General features: G+C 44.7%; 1 protein-coding gene across 1 annotated transcript in view; it reads left to right on the forward strand.

Annotated features, from left to right (window-relative positions):
* TUBGCP2 (tubulin gamma complex component 2) overlaps positions 1-17,728 on the forward strand; it is a 29,776-nt gene that overhangs the window by 2,572 nt on the left and 9,476 nt on the right. Inside the window, exons 3-14 of the mRNA XM_065639249.1 lie at positions 665-793; positions 1,113-1,289; positions 4,077-4,236; positions 5,521-5,728; positions 6,320-6,519; positions 8,578-8,767; positions 9,669-9,814; positions 10,476-10,656; positions 11,536-11,716; positions 12,090-12,262; positions 13,623-13,751; positions 15,312-15,432. Of these exons, the coding sequence (XP_065495321.1) occupies positions 665-793; positions 1,113-1,289; positions 4,077-4,236; positions 5,521-5,728; positions 6,320-6,519; positions 8,578-8,767; positions 9,669-9,814; positions 10,476-10,656; positions 11,536-11,716; positions 12,090-12,262; positions 13,623-13,751; positions 15,312-15,432 (1,995 nt within the window). The remainder of the gene's footprint in view (positions 1-664; positions 794-1,112; positions 1,290-4,076; positions 4,237-5,520; positions 5,729-6,319; positions 6,520-8,577; positions 8,768-9,668; positions 9,815-10,475; positions 10,657-11,535; positions 11,717-12,089; positions 12,263-13,622; positions 13,752-15,311; positions 15,433-17,728) is intronic.

The raw sequence follows: 17,728 nt of genomic DNA on the forward strand, positions 1-17,728 counted from the left end.
TGCTTTTCATTGTCATTTTTAAAAGCAATCCATCAGTTAAGCTGTAAGCGCTGGAAAATTGCTAACTCTGTCTGAAAGTTCAGATCTTTGTAGCCTAAACTGCATGTTTTCTCTAATTCCAGGCTTATGTGTCATTTACATGCACAGCTACAGTTCCCACTTCACTTGGGAACAATTTCTTCACAGAAAGGGCTGTTGGGCGTTGGAACAGGCTGCTCAGGGCAGTGCTGGAGTCACCATCCCTGAAGGGGTTGAACAGACGCGGAAATGAGTTTCTCAGGGACATGGGGTAGTGCCAGGGTTGGGTTAATGCTTGGACTTGATCTTGAGGGCCTTTTCCAACCAAAATGATTCTGTGATTCTATGATACAAAATTATATTGCTTCAGGCCGAGCATGTGCAAAGTGAGCCCCACTACAGATCCTGCGCTTACCTTCGTATTTTCTTTGCCACAGTCCCTTCTCCATCACCTGAATAGCCAGGGCCCCCACTCTCCTCCAGCAGAATTGTTTGCAAGAGACCAACACTGCAGCGTTCAGTCCCAAACCCATTCCCTGCAGCACCTCTGCGGCGGCAGCAGCTGCATCCTCACACAATACTCCTCTTTTGAATACTGTGATAATAATCTACATTTAATGTTTAATATTAATGTGGTGTTTTACAGGTCAAAATAGCAGAGTTTTCTCGAACTCCTGAAGATTTTTTGAAGAAGTATGATGAGCTGAAGTCTAAAAATACGAGACATCTAGATTCCTTAGTTTATCTACTGTCAAAACTCACAGAAGACAAAGAGGTTTGTTTCTTCTTTAGAACTGGATGTGTTATAAGTATTTAGCTGTAGCAACAAAGCAATGATTTTAAGTATAACACCCTTTCTGATGACAGTGTTCAGCAAAATGCATTGCAATCAACAGATAACCAGTTCTAGCATTTAATTATTTAAGCACTGCTGAGAATTACAATTTTCTTGATATAAACCACTAAAACGTGGGAAATCGGGACAGGAAGACCTGTGGTCTGATTCAGCACACCCGTCTTATGGTCATATGTTTTTTGCTTCAGCGCGTGCTGCCCCGTGTTCACAAAATCGTTTGGTTTTTGTGTATGTACAGACACTCCAGTATTTGCAACAAAATGCTAAAGAAAGGGCAGAACTTGCAGCAAGTGCAGCAACCAGCAGCAGCACAAATTTTTCCATTCCCTCGTCTACTTCCAAGATCTCTCTGCAGGAGCTGGAGGAGCTACGCAAGCAGCTGGGCAGCGTCGCAGCCAACGCCAGTGTTCAGCAGGTACAGTTTCTTCCCAGGCTTTGGGCATAAAATCTCTCCATTCTGCTCATGTGAACAGCCATGCTCTTAACTTCTATCATCTAGTGAATGACCAGAGGAGTGATTGTTCCCCTGTACTTGGCACTGGTGAGGCCCCACCTCAAATCCTGGGTTCGGTTTTGGGCACAGGAAAGCCCTTGAGGTGCTGGAGCGAGTTCAGAGGAGGGAACGGAGCTGGGGAAGGGGCTGGAGCACAAGTGTGATGGGAGTGGCTGAGGGACCTGGGGGGTTCAGCCTGGAGAACAGGAGCTGAGGGGAGACCTTCTGATCTCTGAACTGCCTGAAAGCAGCTTGGAGCCAGGGGGAGTCGGGCTCTGCTCCCCAGGAACAAGCACCAGGACCAGAGGAAACGGCCTCAAGTTGTGCCAGGGGAGGTTGAGGTTGGATCTGGGGAACAATTTCTTCCCCAAAGGGTTGTCGGGCATTGGAACAGGCTGCCCAGGGCAGTGGTAGAGTCACTGTCCCTGGAGGGGTTGAACAGACGTGGAGATGAGGTTCTCAGGGACATGGGGTAGTGCCAGGGGTGGGTTAACGGTTGGACTTGATCTTGAGGGTCTTTGCCAATCAAAATGATTCTATGATTCTAATTATGAACATTCGTATCTGTGCAGATAATGTATTATAAATTATCTCTCAAAATTTATTAGTCAGATTATATTAAATCCTTGTGCTGTTCTTAATAAAAGCGGCCTTTTTGTATTGAAGTCAGTTAAGGCAAGTCAAGTTTAGGCCACAACAGTTCTAACTGACAGGGGTTAATGTCATTTCATTTTCGCATTTCAAACGACCGCTTGAAGCTGTGCTGATGCGTTCCTGATGTGTCCTACCAAGCTTTGCTAACGCAAACCATTCTATGAGTCTATGATCTGGTTTCATTTTGGCAGCTGGAGACAGGAATTACTTCACGTCTCTGAATTTCCAAGGTGTAATGACTTCACGTCTCTGAATTTCCAAGGTGTAACTTCCATGTAGCCCATCTCACTGAACTAGCTATTTTATAGTCCTGTCTTCCATCCACATGTGCTGCTGAGACCTTACCCAGCTCTCTTGGGTTGTGAGGACTCCCACACTTTGCACAATACCTCAGAAGCTTTTGGACTTAAATACTTTCTTAGTCTGTCCTCTCATAAGTATGCATGGTTCATGGAGGTGCTGTGATGGTGAGATCCATGGTTTGTGGAGCTTTTCTTCCACCTCATTGCTCCCTGCCAGTTGGGAAGATGTGGTACTGGCTGCCCTTCTAAGCAGAAGCTTGTTCATACAGCCGTGTTGCATGGGGCGAGCACTACAGGGAGACCTTCCATTCCAGGTCTTCCTTTCATGACCTGGAGCTCAGGACGATGCAGAAAGCACACAGGATGGTTTGATCTTTTGGCCAATGTCTGTGTGTCCAGATCATGAGGGACAAGTAAGGTACTACCTAGTACTTCAGTAGAGGAATATTTTCTCACTGTATGAGTTTAAGATTTATAAAGGAGTTCAAGTTGTTTACCCACCTGAAGGACTCAGTCCTACACTGAGATCCATAATTTTATGTGAAGTTTAGTCACCCTTTGAATTGCAGGCAGCTTACTTGGTGCTTCATCCTTCTCCATACCCTCCTGTGAGAGACCTGTTTCTGTTAGGGGAGCAGAGAAATCGAGGTCCTTCTAGCAGAGCCCCCATATACAAAACAAGTAGGAATGTTGCTTTGGGCTGCTTCTCTGACCTGAGGACGTTGTACTGGTGTTATGCCAGCAGTGACCGCAGCAAAAGTGCCTGGAGCTGGTGCTGCTTGGAGGAGCGGTCCCGCAGCTGTTGCTTTTGTGCAGGATTTCAAGACCCAGCACTGGGCAGACCTGAGAATGTGAAAAATGGCCGGGGCCAGCCCCAGCGTTTGTCAACTGACCTTCACATGTAAGAGCACTGTTCTTTAAGATGCAAAGCTCACATGTGTGTTTGCTTCCTTCCCAAATCCTGCTGAGACCTCTACAAGAGCAAAGCGAGACGACCCAGTACATATCCCATTTCACGTACACATCTGTGGAGCTTCGGAAATGGCATTCATAAGCACGTACCCCATGTTTGTGTGCTTGGGGCACTAAATGTTCATGTAGATTGTACATCTCACAGGCCTCCCTAGCTGATAATTCATCTTGCACTCCATTTATTTTAGTATCAGACACGCGGAGCCAGGGATGGAAAGTCTTTTGGTCTTTGCGAGCTCACTTCCTTCGCTGGCTCCTATTCAGAATAAAAAAACTCCATCCTTTTCCAGCCATCTGTGGATTATCTGGACTTCATTTGGCACACAGCTGCTCAGTGCAGAACCAAGTTCAGAGGTGTTCCTTAGCCTCTCTGCAAGCGCCCCTTGAAGACGATGTTACTGCTTCTGGAAGGACTTTTCTGCCTTTCTCCTGGTGTGCTTTACAAATGAGTAATCTGCCTGCTGGTTGTGCGTGTCCCCATTCTGCTGCCCTGTGTGTGCCCTAGCACCCAGGCTGGTGGGGAGGGCTGCAGAAAGGTGTTATTTGACGTACCTGCCAATAAAAAGAAGGCCAACTATATGAAAAATCACCTGTGTAGCACTGGGATCAATAGACTAGATGATACTGAGAGAACAGATTCTATACCGTGCTACTGAAACATCTGCTATTCTACTTTCTGATCTCAGATTATCAGTGTACAATCCATTTCTGCTTAAAATTCAAAATTTCTTGAACTTCTGAAGACCTTGTTTTTTCATTTCTCTCTCTCTTTTTCCAACAGCCTCTTGAGCTTACACGAAAAATGCTCCGAGATAAGCAGAACAAGAAGAATTCTGGTCAGCCCATTCCAGTATTTCCTTCCTGGGTATACGAGAGACCTGCACTTATTGGAGATTTCTTAATTGGCACCAGTTTAAGCACTGACACAACGGTACCCATAGGTATGTGATACGCAGGGAAAACTGCATTAACTTTTTGTGTTTTGTACTTGTTTGGAAGTGCTGTTCAGATTTCATCACACTCAGGATGAAAGCAAAACCTGGCTCCTTGCACTCTGCAGATGGAGAGCAGGGTTCAGAAAACAAACCCCAAACTTATTTTGCTCACAGTGTTTCTGCTGTGCTCAATTCCAGCCCCACTGTTGATCCAGGGGACCTAATCTGTTTTGAGTTTCCCAGTCCTTTTTCTCTCTTGAGTCAGAGCCTCTCTAAAATCCAGAGCAGCAGGGGACTAATCTCACCCTATGGTATTCTGGCGTTAGACTGAGCTGTGTATAGTTTCTTATTCATAAATTAGATTTCAGTACTTTTTTTTGGAAGAGAACAGCTGAGTTAGAGACTCATGTTTCTATTCCCTAGAACTGTGGAACTACAAGAAACTTGTAGCTTTGTCCTGATGTGGATTTGGGCTGCACTAAGGGGGACGTGAAGTCAGTCGGCACATTCTTGGAGGTGCCCTTCAATAGTGTGTCCACCACTGCTTTTCTGCTGGGGTCTTTTGGGCTGTGCTGTGAGGGTGTGTTCCTGGCAAATTCAGAGCTGTTGTCTCACGTACAATCCTACAAATGGAGAGGGGTTGTTGCCTTGTTCCGTGAGACAAGCTTTGCTGGAGTTAGTGCTGTAGCAACTCTGTTCCCTGATCTTCTGATGCACTTGATTATATTTTGGGTTGAGTCCTTTATGCTTCTTTGCATCCGGTTTGCAGTTGACCGCACCTTTCAGAGACCCTGCAATTTGCAGTTCACGTGCAGCTTTTTCTGGGCTGGCATTTCTTTGTGTCTGTATTTGAACTGTTTTCTTGATATTGGAATATTTCAGTGGAGGGGGAGGTAGGGGGAGTAGCTGACAAGAGTGGAACTCCTCAGGTTCAGAACAAGTGAGCCCTTTTGGGTGGAAGGATCAGCAGCAGAAGCTGTGGTGGTCTCGTGGCCACAGATGTTGCATGTGTAGCCCTGTCTACTTGGTCTGCTTTGAGTATAAATGAGCAAAGCATTCCGTTTTCCTGGAAGGCAAGGCAGATGATTTTGGAGTCAACTCTAATTCAGTTTTAAACTCTTTCTCTGTATCTTGATTTAGCTCTGTGTGATTTGCCTTTGTTCTCTTTGAATGGTAGTAGGTCTTACTTTCGGGCTTTGAGTACTAGATTGAAATGATGTGAATGGACGATCAGGTAGTACTGCAGCATGTTGTGATTGTGTTCTTTTTTTTCCTTTTCTTTGAAAATAGGTACTTTGCCATTGGCCTCCCAAGAATCCATGATTGTGGAGGACTTGCTGTACGTTCTGATTGGTGTGGATGGAAGATACATCACAGCACAGCCTCTCATAGGCAGGCAGAACCGAGCATTTTCAGTCGATCCAAACTTGGACTTGTCCATCAAAGAGTTGGTGACCAGGATTCTTCCTGTAGCAGCAAGTTACTCTGCTGTCACCAGGTACCAAGCTGACTTTGTCAGAGGAGGATGTTCTTCTTTGAGCATCAGATTGTGGAATAGAGAATCTGTCATTGTGCAGATGTTAACTTCCAAGCTTAATTTAAACCTCTGGGGATATAAAATATGAATGACAATTTATTTGAATTTATTTTAGATATGTTTCTTTGTGCTGGGTTTCTCATTTGTGTTGCTAGTTCAGTTCTTCATTCATCTCACCTTCATTTTTTCCAAACTTGGTCTTGGTACATTCAGGCAAAGTGCAAATAGGAGATGTCTGCTTGTTCTGGCTTGTCTCTTCCTACTCTGCTATGAATTTCTCCGTGTTTCCTGCTTTTTACATAGTGGTTTTGCAAATAATTCTAGTTCCCTTGCAATTTGAGAGAAAACCTCTGCCTGCAGCTTTCTGTGCTATGAAATGGGGTGATGGGAAATGGGGAGGGGGACACAGAGCAGATGTGAGACCTGAAACTCCAGCTGAAGACTTTCCAGCACACAATCTGCTTGTGTGCTTGTACAGTATCCCAAAGATAAAATTCCTGAAAATGCTAGAGTGTGCCTTGCCTGAAAGAGTTTCTGTTTTGCTTTTTACAGGTTTGTAGAGGAGAAGTCTTCCTTTGAGTATGGACAGGTAAATCATGCTCTGGCTGCTGCTATGCGGACTCTAATCAAAGAATACATGATACTTATTACCCAGCTGGAACATCTTCAGAGACAGGGACTTCTGTCACTGCAGAAACTCTGGTTTTATATCCAGCCCACAATGAGGACACTGGAGATTCTTGCTTCACTTGGTGAGTTTCAGAAATACAGTCATTGTGTTTTGACAGGTGCATGACAACTGCTGAAAACTGTACAGCATAGCAATACAGGCAGGGCCTATGTCATTTTAATTTTATGCCATAGTAAAGAAGAAAGCCAAAGGGAATTGTACTTGTCAGAGCACTGTTCTTTTTGGGGAGCAGTGGACGCTGGGGCTGAATCTGCCCTTCAGAGCTGTCATGAGGCAAGTCCGTGCTTTTTACCTTCACAGTCCACGCCTTTCGGATCAATTCTTTCCACCACTGCTGCCTCCACTCGCTTCTTTCCAAATGCGTCTCCAGCTGTGTGTGGATAGATAACCACAAACCCATTCACCCAGAAGGAACCTCTGGAAGTTTCTAGTCCAACCCTTCGCTCACAGCTCCAGCAGGTGTCTAAGGGCCATGTCCAGTTGAGTCTGGACAATCCCAAGCAAAGGAGATCCCCCACTGTTGTGGGCCATTTCCCATGACTTCACCACCTTTTTTGTGATTGTTTCCTTCTGTATCTCCAACAAGAGTTGCCCTTCTTGTAACTTTTGCCCTCTTGATATTGTCACTGTGCTCCTCCAAGAGAGGTCTTGTACCATCTTCTCTAGAACCATCTGCTGGATAGTGAAGAAATGATGTTCCACAACCCTCAGCTTCATCTTCTCTCAGCTGACAGGCCCAGCTCCCTGAGGTTCTCCTTGTATGCCCTGGGCACCAGCCCCCCACCATCTTATTAACCTCCTCTGGACTCCTCATGTTGTCATTCACACTGGGGACCCAAAACTGGATGCAATGGTGGCCCCACTGGTGTTGGGCAGAGGGGAATAATGGCTGTCAGTGCAGGCCTGGGTGCAGCTGGTGTTTGTTGCCATGATTAGAGGTCTGGAGCATCTTTATGAGGAAAGGCTGAGAGAGCTGGGGCTGTTCAGCCTGGAGAAGAGAAGCTGAGAGGGATCTGATCAATGGGATCAATATCTCCAGGGTGGGTGTCAAGAGGATGGACCAGACTCCTTACAGTGGTGCCCAATGACAGGATGAGGGGCAACAGGCACAGACTGAAACACAGAAGGTTCCATCTGAATACGAGGAGAAACTTCTTTGCTGGGAGGTGCCAGAGCCCTGGACCAGGCTGCCCAGAGCGGGTGTGGAGTCTCCTTCTCTGGAGACGTTCAAACCCGCCTGGATGTGATCCTGTGTGATCTGCTCTGGTGACCCTGTGTTAGCAGGTGGGTTGGACTGGATGATCTCCAGAGGTCCCTCCAACCCCAGCCAGTCTGGGATTCTGTGGTTCTGCGATCGCTGCAAGGATGCGCTGCTGACCCACAATCAGCTGGTTGTCCAGCAGGACCCCCTCGTCACTCTCTGCAGTGCTGCTCCTCAGCCGGTCCCGGCCCGTGCTGGTGCGTGAGGTTGTTGGTCACAGATGCAGTTACCCCAGCAATTTTGGTTAAACTCTTTAGCATGAGAATACTTTGTCTCTACTCAGCCTAGAGAATTCATCTGAATGTAAATGTATGTTCTGTTTACAATCTGCAATTGGATGATACTTCTTGGTATGCACTTCCTCTGAAATTTTTAGTGTTTTGGAACACAGCAGTTAACAAATTACATTAAGATTTACTTCAATCAAAGCGTCATGGCTGTGCTGTAATTCCTCTGTCCCTATGTCCCTTTTGCGATGGCAAAGTACCGATTTCACTATCAACCTACCTAAATTGTGGTGTTTGAGCTATATGCGTGGCTGCCTCAGTGTTACAGTTGGGAACAGAAGTGTTGTTGAGATCAGAGCTTTCTCAAGCAAGCCACCGAAGTGCGTGTTTCTTCCGTTACCACCTGGCAAGTGGATCTCTGCACATGGTCCCCTCAGTGTTGGAGGCTTTTGGACTTTAAGCTGGCATGTACCTTGTGTCTGCCTGAGTTCAGTTCTCCTTCCCTGGAGCTCCGGGATTGGTTATTGCTTTTTGAGATTGTGGATCATTTTGGTTTTCGTTTCAGGACATTTCAGGATGTAAGCTTCTGGTGTCAGCCTTGTGTCTTATATCTGTATTTTTTTCATTTTAGCTACATCTGTGGATAAAGGTGAGTGTATGGGAGGATCAACCCTGAGCTTACTCCATGACAAGACTTTCAATTACACGGGAGACAGCCAGGCCCAGGAGCTGTGCCTGTACTTAACCAAGGCAGCCAGCGTGCCTTATTTTGAAATTCTGGAAAAGTGGATATATCGAGGCATCATTAATGATCCATACAGGTAAAGAACAGTTAAGGAATTAAAACGAAAAAACAAAAATTAAGAAATACTGTTCAGGTCTTTGGCTTCTGCTTTATTCGTGCACCCATCACTCTGCTCTCTAGAGCCTGCATAGCCGAGGGGCCTGGACCTGGCAGCGGTAGGAACACAGGCAGCATTGCAAGGAAGGGGACCTGCTGGAGCATGTTTAACTGTATTTCCTGTTTGATTCAGTGGTTGTAAAGTCAGAGATGCTCTCGCTTTATTTTTCCAAATTCAAGGAAATTATATGAAAAAGTCAGTAGCACAACGGTTCAAGTATGCAGCCCACTCAACTTCCACCTTACCATGCCTGTTCCCTTTCAGTATTCTCCTGTCTCATCCTTTTCACGACAGGCTTGAGCCCTCTTCTCATGGGGCACAAGTGTGATAACTCAATGAATCTCTTAAATGTAGTCCAGTAATATGCTAATCTGATAAGAGCTAACAATGCTCTGAAGGTTCTTGCCTTTTACACAATCAAAGGAAGCATCTCACTGTGTTTAGTAGTTTATGGAGCATTTTTGTTTCCCATATTTTCAGAATCCTAAGGGGAGTAAAACTCAGGTTAAAATAGCCTAATGCTTTCCTGATGGTGAGAAGGCAGACAAAGGCCAGCTTTCTCACCTCTATATTGACAACCAAAAAATGTTTAGGCTTGGTTTGTGAACCCTATAAAATTCTGTTTCTGTCATAATTGATTGCAGATTTTCACACACACTCTGCTTAGTACTTCTCTTACGACAAATACAGACTAATTTCAGATTGGAATGTATTTTCATGAGACCACATTTCTGATAGATCATGTTAGCAGTTTACAGGTCAAAAAAGTAATCCCCATTGTACCACTTCCTGCTTCTAAAGATCTGCTTTAACTGTTCAGTGAGTTCATGGTGGAGGAACATGAGCTGCAGAAGGAGAAGATTCAGGAGGACTATAACGACAAGTATTGGGATCAAAGATACACTGTTGTTCAGCAACAGATTCCCTCATTCTTGCAGAAAATGGCTGACAAAATACTAAGCACAGGTAGGTAGAGATACGTTTCTGATGTAAAAAGAATCTCAAGACAAGTATTACCATTCTTTGTGTAAAGTAAATGTCATCGTGCTTTGCCAGTTGATGGGGTTGTCCAGCTGAACTTCTCAGAGAAATGGAAGAATCAGATTTATAAAGAACCCCAAATCCAATAAATAAACCAAACCGTGGGCAGGAGTCCAGCAGCAAGAGCTGTCTCTCTTACCGCTCTGTTTCGTGGGTACAGTTTTCTAGCAGCTGGCTAGGTGGAGCTAGACAGCTGAAGTTTGACCATGCTCAGTGTTAATTGGGGTGCTGAAATGAAGCATGCGACTTGGTGGCCACCATTGTTCTCTTTCATGAGTAAAACCCCCCAAAAGCTACTTCTGAAGTGCAGCACCAGATCTTCAAAGTTTCTGGCTATCTGCAGAGGTGTTTTGCCACCACTGGGAAACAAAACCATGTCTAAATCTCTCCTCAAACGTGATGCTAGGTGTGTAATTTAAAATTCTGTATTGTCTTTTGAAAGGTGTCTACATACTTTCCATCTTTCTGTAGAACTTAGTCTAAATGTTTCACAGCGTATCTTCTGCTGGAAGGTAGTGGTCTGAAAGTTTCCCTGTTGGGTGTACAGCAGGAATATATATGGGTCATTCTTTCTTTTTGCTTCTAGGGAAATATTTAAATGTTGTGCGAGAATGTGGACGTGATGTTACCTGCCCTGTGGCTAAAGAGGTCATCTATACTTTAAAAGAGCGTGCATATGTGGAACAAATAGAAAAAGCATATAACTATGCTAGCAAAGTTCTTCTGGATTTCCTAATGGAGGAGAAAGAGCTGGTGGCTCACCTAAGGTTTGATTTATTTTACTAAATGCATGTTAAATAGAATGGTTCTGATAGTGAACATAGGTTTTTGAAGTTAGCTCTCTTCTCTTGGGATATTATTGATATATTCTCTCTATTTCCATTAGAAAGGTTGACCTGAAAAAATAAGATATTTGTTTTTCCTGATAACAAAATAAGAAAATGTAAAATCGTAGAAATGCTGGGTGGGAAGGACATCTGGGGGTCTCTGGTTCAGCTTCCTTGAAAGGCTGTTGCCAAAACCAGGTCAGGGCAGTCATGGCTTTGTCTAGGCCAGTCCCAAAACCCACCCTCGGGTACAGGCATCCCCCACCTCTCTCATGACTTGTCCCATGGCTGCATGTCACTCCCACCTGGGAAAGGACTTTCCTAATATCGTCTGGTATGGTCAAGAAGAGTTTAATGTGAGTTAAAAATAGTTCGATATTAAGCATCTCACCAAATCTTTGTTGACACCTGTTGTTCATGCAAACATAGGATCTTGGATGGATCTGCACACCGTGGAGGTTGGGGTGGTGTTCGGGGTAGCAGTACGAGCTTTCGCCCAGCAATGTAGTGCATGTTGGTTATTTGTTTTTTTTTTTCTAAGGTGCATTTTTCAAGGAAAAAAAGAGCAGCAGCAGCAGCCCTGATCTGATAGCACAAAAGCATCTTTGCTGAGGTGGAAGGGAAGAGGGGACACGCATGAAAGACGAGTCTCCAAATGTGTTATTTATGGCTGTGTGTAGTGTATGAAGAGGAAAATTTGTGATCAAACCCAGCAGGCTGGCTGACTTGATTGGTTTTGATCCTTTAGGTTTAATAGGGATTAATTTAGGCTTTAAAAACATAATTGATATTGATTTTTCTCTCCATTTTCTTGAGCAGATCTATAAAACACTATTTCCTGATGGATCAAGGGGACTTTTTTGTTCACTTCATGGATCTCACGGAAGAAGAACTTAAGAAGCCTGTAGACGACATCATAACTACGAGGCTAGAGGCTCTGCTTGAATTAGCCCTGCGAATGAGCACAGCCAACACAGATCCCTTCAAGGATGATTTAAAGGTAAGAATGTCTGTAAGCAGAAGGTAATTGAATTTGAGCAGAAGGCCTGCCGTGGTTTGGGAATATCTGTGTGCCTGTAAGAACCTGCTGAATTTAAGCTAAGGAAAAGAGAATTGATCGGTGCTGTCCTTCCGTAGGCTTCTCTGGATAACGTCCTCTTTTATCCAGATTAGCGACTGGAAGCACGCACCCTGGACAAGGGGCTGCATTTTCTTGCTGGTGTCTGAACATGGAGGAGGTGCTTCTGCTTCCTAGGTGGTCTGAAGACTTGAGAGTGACTCTGATAATTTGCGCTTCTGACACACGTCTGTTGCTGCCCAGTAGTTGTGAGTTTCCCGTGGCTTAATTGTTTTTTCCTGCTCTTCCTTTATAGATTGACTTAATGCCCCATGATCTGATTACACAGCTCTTGAGAGTATTGGCCATAGAAACGAAGCAGGAGAAGGCCATCATCAGTGCAGATCCCACAGAGCTCACTCTCAGTGGTCTGGAAGCATTTTCCTTTGACTACATTGTTAAATGGCCTCTGTCCCTTATAATAAACAGGTAAAGTATCAATCCACTGAAGGAAAAAAATGGCAGAAGCTTTTGCATGGGGTTGAAGCACATTTCCACACAGCAAAATACTGGAAAACCTGTATCTTTAAAGTGGTGTTGTAAGTTGCTGACTAGTAGGGGATGCTTTGGGGTTGGTGGAATATGGATTGTGTCTTCAGAAGAGCCCTACTAGACGGTGCCTAAGGCATGCTTGGAGAGTCAGTCGTTCATTTGAGATGGTGTGAAGATGTAGATCAAAGGATGTTTTATCAGCCTGGTCCCTGGTTTTACTTGTGACTGGTCACCCAGTTTTCATTTGTCCATGGCTTTCTGAAGTATCTCCCTTGAAAATATGAACTCTTATGAGAGGGTTTCCATGGAAGAATCAAGCATTTCTCAAATGTGCAGAGCCAAAAAAAGTGCACTTTCTGGTATCCCTGGTTGCAGACTAGAAGGGTACGGGCTGTTGCTAGAATTTCTATAGCAAGCTATTTTGCATTTAATTGAGTTCTGAGGGACAGAATGGTTCATTTTTTCTGCAAGGATTTGCCCTCGTTTCTCTGGAGAAACACTGGCAGACCTGTGACTGTGAGCCAGGGCAAATAGAACCAGCAGTGTTACACAGTGACAGATACTGAATTGTTTAATGCCAACGATTAGTTTGTCCCTTAATTTCCCCTTTAAAAAAATCAGTTGACACGGTGGGACTTTTTCTAATGACCTGATGCTTTTGAAATTATGTCTCTTTCTTTCAAATTGAGTGTGTTAGCTCTGATGGTAGCCATGGGAGTGAAAATACGATTTGGTAAGGTTTCACAAACTGTATCGACTGGAGCTCTGTAGACACCTACACTGAAGTGTCTGAACGCAGACCTGAATCCAGGCCCTAAAGCTATAAATAAGCATCCCCATCTGCTTCCGACAGAGCATCACTGGCGGGGTGATGCTGCCTGTAGCTTGGTTATGGCTTTTTCATCTTCTTGGAGAATCCTGGTGCGTTGTTTTGGTGATGGCAGCAGTCTCAGTGCAGTGGGGACACGACCATGGGGCTTTCAGTCTCCATCCTGGCATCGGTGTTTGTGACCTTTCTGCAGGTGGCTGGAGGGAATCGAAGAAGGAGGCTGGTGATGGACCCGCTGGCAGGCGGTACGGAGGAGGGACTCCTTGGGGAGAAATTCTTTGGGATGTTTACAAATGTCTTTTTTTTTTCCTTTGGTTTGAATTGTTTCAGTGCGGATCTGTTTGCGTCTGAAGGCGTGAGGAACATATTGTGTAAAGTCTCTTTGCCTTCGAGCAGCCTCAGCCTTCTCAGCTTAGTCTGTCAATCAGAACAGGGCTTAATGTGGATGGGTTTCTCCTTTTTTTCCAGGAAAGCGCTGACAAGGTACCAGATGCTTTTCAGACACATGTTCTATTGCAAACATGTGGAAAGGCAGTTGTGCAACGTTTGGATCAGCAATAAGACAGCCAAACAATTCTCCCTGCATTCAGCTAAGTGGTATGGCCTTTTTTTCTGCTTGATCAGATGTGAGAGTTTTGGTTTTCCTTCTTGCTACTTACATATGTTGTGACATGGATCAGATCATTTTGATGTGAAAAAGATCCTTATGAGTGAGTTTCTTACAGGCTGAGAGAGGTCAAAATGTAACAACTTAGGTTTCAGTAGGAATTGTCTGCTCAATAATCTTTGTGCTGCTTGGCTCGTTCCTCTTTGTTGGCATGATGTTTTGAAAAGGAAGAGATGGTCTTTAGGGTTAGCTGAAGAGTTACCACAGAGGACATCTGTGCATGTACCATCTTGGTCACTCATTTAGCATCAGCAAGATGTATAAGGACCATGCTAGTTTAAAAGCAACATCTTCCTCTTCTGGCCAGACCACCAGCAAGGACTCGTGCCCTTCACACAGCTTGACTTGGAGTTTTGCAGTGATACAAATGGAATAAGGTAAAATCGGTAGGATGTTTTCCCAGGAAATCATTCTGTCTTGTTGCACCTGTGAGGGTAGATTTTCATCTTCGGGTCTGCAGCCCAGGTGCTGGAGGTGTCTTTTTTGGAGAAGCGACAGACCTCAGAATGCCAGGTAGGACCTTCTAGCTCGCCAGTGGCGCTTGGTTGTGAATAGGTCCCCTTGGCTGCCTTGTGCTGCCCTCAGCCAGTGTGACTGTAGCTCTGGTTCTCCTGTAATTGTAGAGGTGTTAAACAGAGACATGTGAGGGTCTCTGGTCCAGCCTCCAGCTCATGAGACAACTGATCAGCAGGGGACGGGGCAACCATGGTTGAAAACCCCTGGGGTGTGGATCCCCCACCTCTCCGGTGACCTGTCCCAGTTTGCTGAATCGTAGAATCGTAGAATCACAGAATAGTTTGGGTGGGAAGGGACCTTTAAAGCTCATCCAGTGCCACCCCTGCCATGAGCAGGGACATCTTCACCAGCTCAGGTTGCTCAGAGCCCCGTCCAGCCTGGCCTGGGATGTCTCCAGGGATGGGGCATCTACCACCTCTGGAATCAGTTTGCCGTCACAGAGCCCGCATAAATTAACATTGAAAGAACCTCTCTGTAATCCCACTGTTCTGTTTTTAAGATTAAATTGCATTAAATACCCCAGATAGCAGGTGATTTGATTAAATATTTGGATCCCCTGCACATACTGATGCAAGGCATAGAATATTTGTAAGTGTTAATTTTCCAAGGCTGGAAAGAAACAGGAACCATTTATCCTGTTAAATTTTGCCCTGATAACAAAGGCATGTCTCAGGAGGTAGTTATACTACTAAAATTGCTTTAATTTTTAATATGAAAATTTTAGTCGAATATAAGCAAATATTTAAAGTAATTGTCCAGTCTACAACAGGTTCAAAACTCTGACTCTATTAATTGAGGGAAAACCATTTGAATATGTGGAAAATAATCAGAGATGGTTTGCATTAGCTATATAATTCATCTCACTCTGCAGCAGTGAATTTGCAAGGACAGAAATATTTGACTGTGCAAGCCTGGTGATAGTTCTTCATGGCGTTTGCTAGCTCTGAGCTGTGTGGGTGTGATTTCTCCCCTAGGTTTGCTGGTGCTTTCACACTGCGGCAGCGGATGCTGAATTTTGTGCAGAATATCCAATATTACATGATGTTTGAAGTGATGGAGCCAACATGGCACATTCTTGAGAAGAACCTGAAGTTGGTGAGTGCGCGTGCTTGAGAGAAGTTGGAACAGAACTTGTGTTTAATTAGAGCAGCTGACCAGTGGTCCATTCTTCAAACTTGCTTTCTTTGCAGCATAACCTTTGTGGTGGCTGCAGTAATTTTCCTTATCCCAAGGAACACTGCGTTCCTCATGGTCCTCTCCAGCTTTCTTACCCACTGCGGTGCTGCTGTCTTGGGGCTGGTGTTTGGGTGCCCCAGCTGCTGCCAGGGAACAGGAGGCAGACGTACATCAGCACCTTATTCCTTCTGGTAATCATCCTGCGATCAGACAATTCTGGGCTGCATATCTTTTTCTTCTTACACCTTGAAAAACATGTATCTGATGTACCAAACAGCCCAACACTCCTATAATCTCCATGAAGCTACAGCAGCTCTCTTGGCAGCTCTCTGATGGGCCTTGCGTGTCTTCAGCATCAGCTGACCCTGTCTTAGTTTCGACTGTGTACTAGTGAGTTCTTCTGGGGTTGGCTAACCAACGTTTTTTGATACTCTGTCATCCTTTTTCATGGAGAATTCACAGGAGGCATCAGGTCTAAGATTGTGAGCATCTCTGCATGTTCTTGGTAAGGACTTCGGAACAAGAAGATGTTATATGTCGAGTCCCTGGATGATCTGAGAGAAGTCTAGTTGCTTAATTTCATTCTAAGTTTAGGTTTGCAAAATATAACACTCAGTTTACTTGAATTGAGGCACTTGAACAAGTTATCCTGTCCTGGGTTCTTCCATACTGGTTTCAGGTAGTGCTTCCTTTCAGTCTCTGCTGATTGCTGATGTCCTAGAAGTGACTGTTAAACGCAGGAGGCACACGGTCTGGATTGATGGCATCCCCTCTTCAGAAGAGGTGATCTCACAGCTCCAGAATTTTTGCAGAGACTTTCTGTCTGGAGATCCGTCTCTGATTTGGCTCTCAGCTGTTGGGTTTCTCTGATCCTTCAGAGATATAGGGGTGTTGTAGCATTTTTATTTCAGTTCCAAAAAGGAATTTGCCATTTTGCGCTGTTTCTCGGAGGAGTCCATTTCCAAGAAACATCTGTAGACCAAACGTTTTTGATAGCCCAAGTGGGCAGGATTTTTCCCTTGTCATGGAATATCTGTGAGCCTCTTCAGCCTTCCAGAGCTGCTGAGATAGTAGGTATAAAGTGGCTTTGCTGGCACTGGGGAAAGGTGTTTCTGTGGCTGTAGGGCAAGAAGCAGATCTGTCTGCGTCTTCACCTTATGCTTCTTCATTTCTGAAACCTTGAGAGCTGCTGCAGCGTTTTGTAGAGCATTTCTACCATTGCTCTGTATGTGAAGGGCTTCTCCGAGTAGTAGTGCAGTAGTAACAACTCAAAGCTGCCCATGATGTGAATACATATGCGAGTCGTCACTTGAAACCAAGAAATTTTTTTGCCAATTCAGCCAAGTCTTTGAGACATAATCCAAATGTACATTTGCTTCTCGCCCTCATCAGTGTCCTTCAAGGCTTTTAAGTCTGTGGGAGATGGAGCACGCCCTCTCGCAGCGCTGGGGCAGGAAAAGCCTGGCTCTGGAGAAGCTGTTTCAGCAACCACGTTGTTAGGCAGCCCTTTAAAAGAGCTGCTCACCAGGGATGGCTTGTCCCCAGCCACTGGGTAAAATCTTGATTTAAATAAAAGCGTCATTTATTTCCAAGCAGAGGGTGCAGAACTGGCTCTTTAACCTCTGCAGCCTACAGACTGGAGTAGTGTTTTCCTTTCATTTGTATTTTAGGAGGAAAAAGGCTGGTCCTCACTGGTCTCATGTTGTGCCTTATGTTGGTTTTGATTTGTCAGGCTTCTCTCTTGTCCATTTCCACTTGAAATTAAGGTGCTTTCTTCCTAAAATATAACTAGTATATTTATCTTGATCTTCACCTCATCATTGTCTTCATCAACACAATGAGCATCTTTATGGCATTAGAGAGCAGCATTTATCCCTGTTCTGTGCTAGTTGTTTAAAAGGTTATGAGGGGGTTTTTTTGGCTTTGATCCAGATGGAGCAGTGTGGATACCTTGGCAATTTTAGTCCTATGGCTCTTTCCTAAGCTTGACTTGTGTTCTCAACTTCAGCACATCCCATAATTGTGTAGAGTGAGAGGGGGGGGTTTTAACCCACCGTTTAAAACTCGAGAGTACAACAGCCCATTGAAGTAGCAGAGCCGGACAAAAATCTTACAGAACACTTGCAATGCTGCGTGTTATTTATTGTGCTCCTAAAACATGTTTTGGAATAACCTGTGTGTTTTAAGCCTCATAAACTTACTGACATTTAAGGTT

This window comes from Caloenas nicobarica, chromosome 7 (genome assembly GCF_036013445.1).
Source record: "Caloenas nicobarica isolate bCalNic1 chromosome 7, bCalNic1.hap1, whole genome shotgun sequence".
NCBI classification, from domain to species: Eukaryota; Metazoa; Chordata; class Aves; order Columbiformes; family Columbidae; genus Caloenas; species Caloenas nicobarica.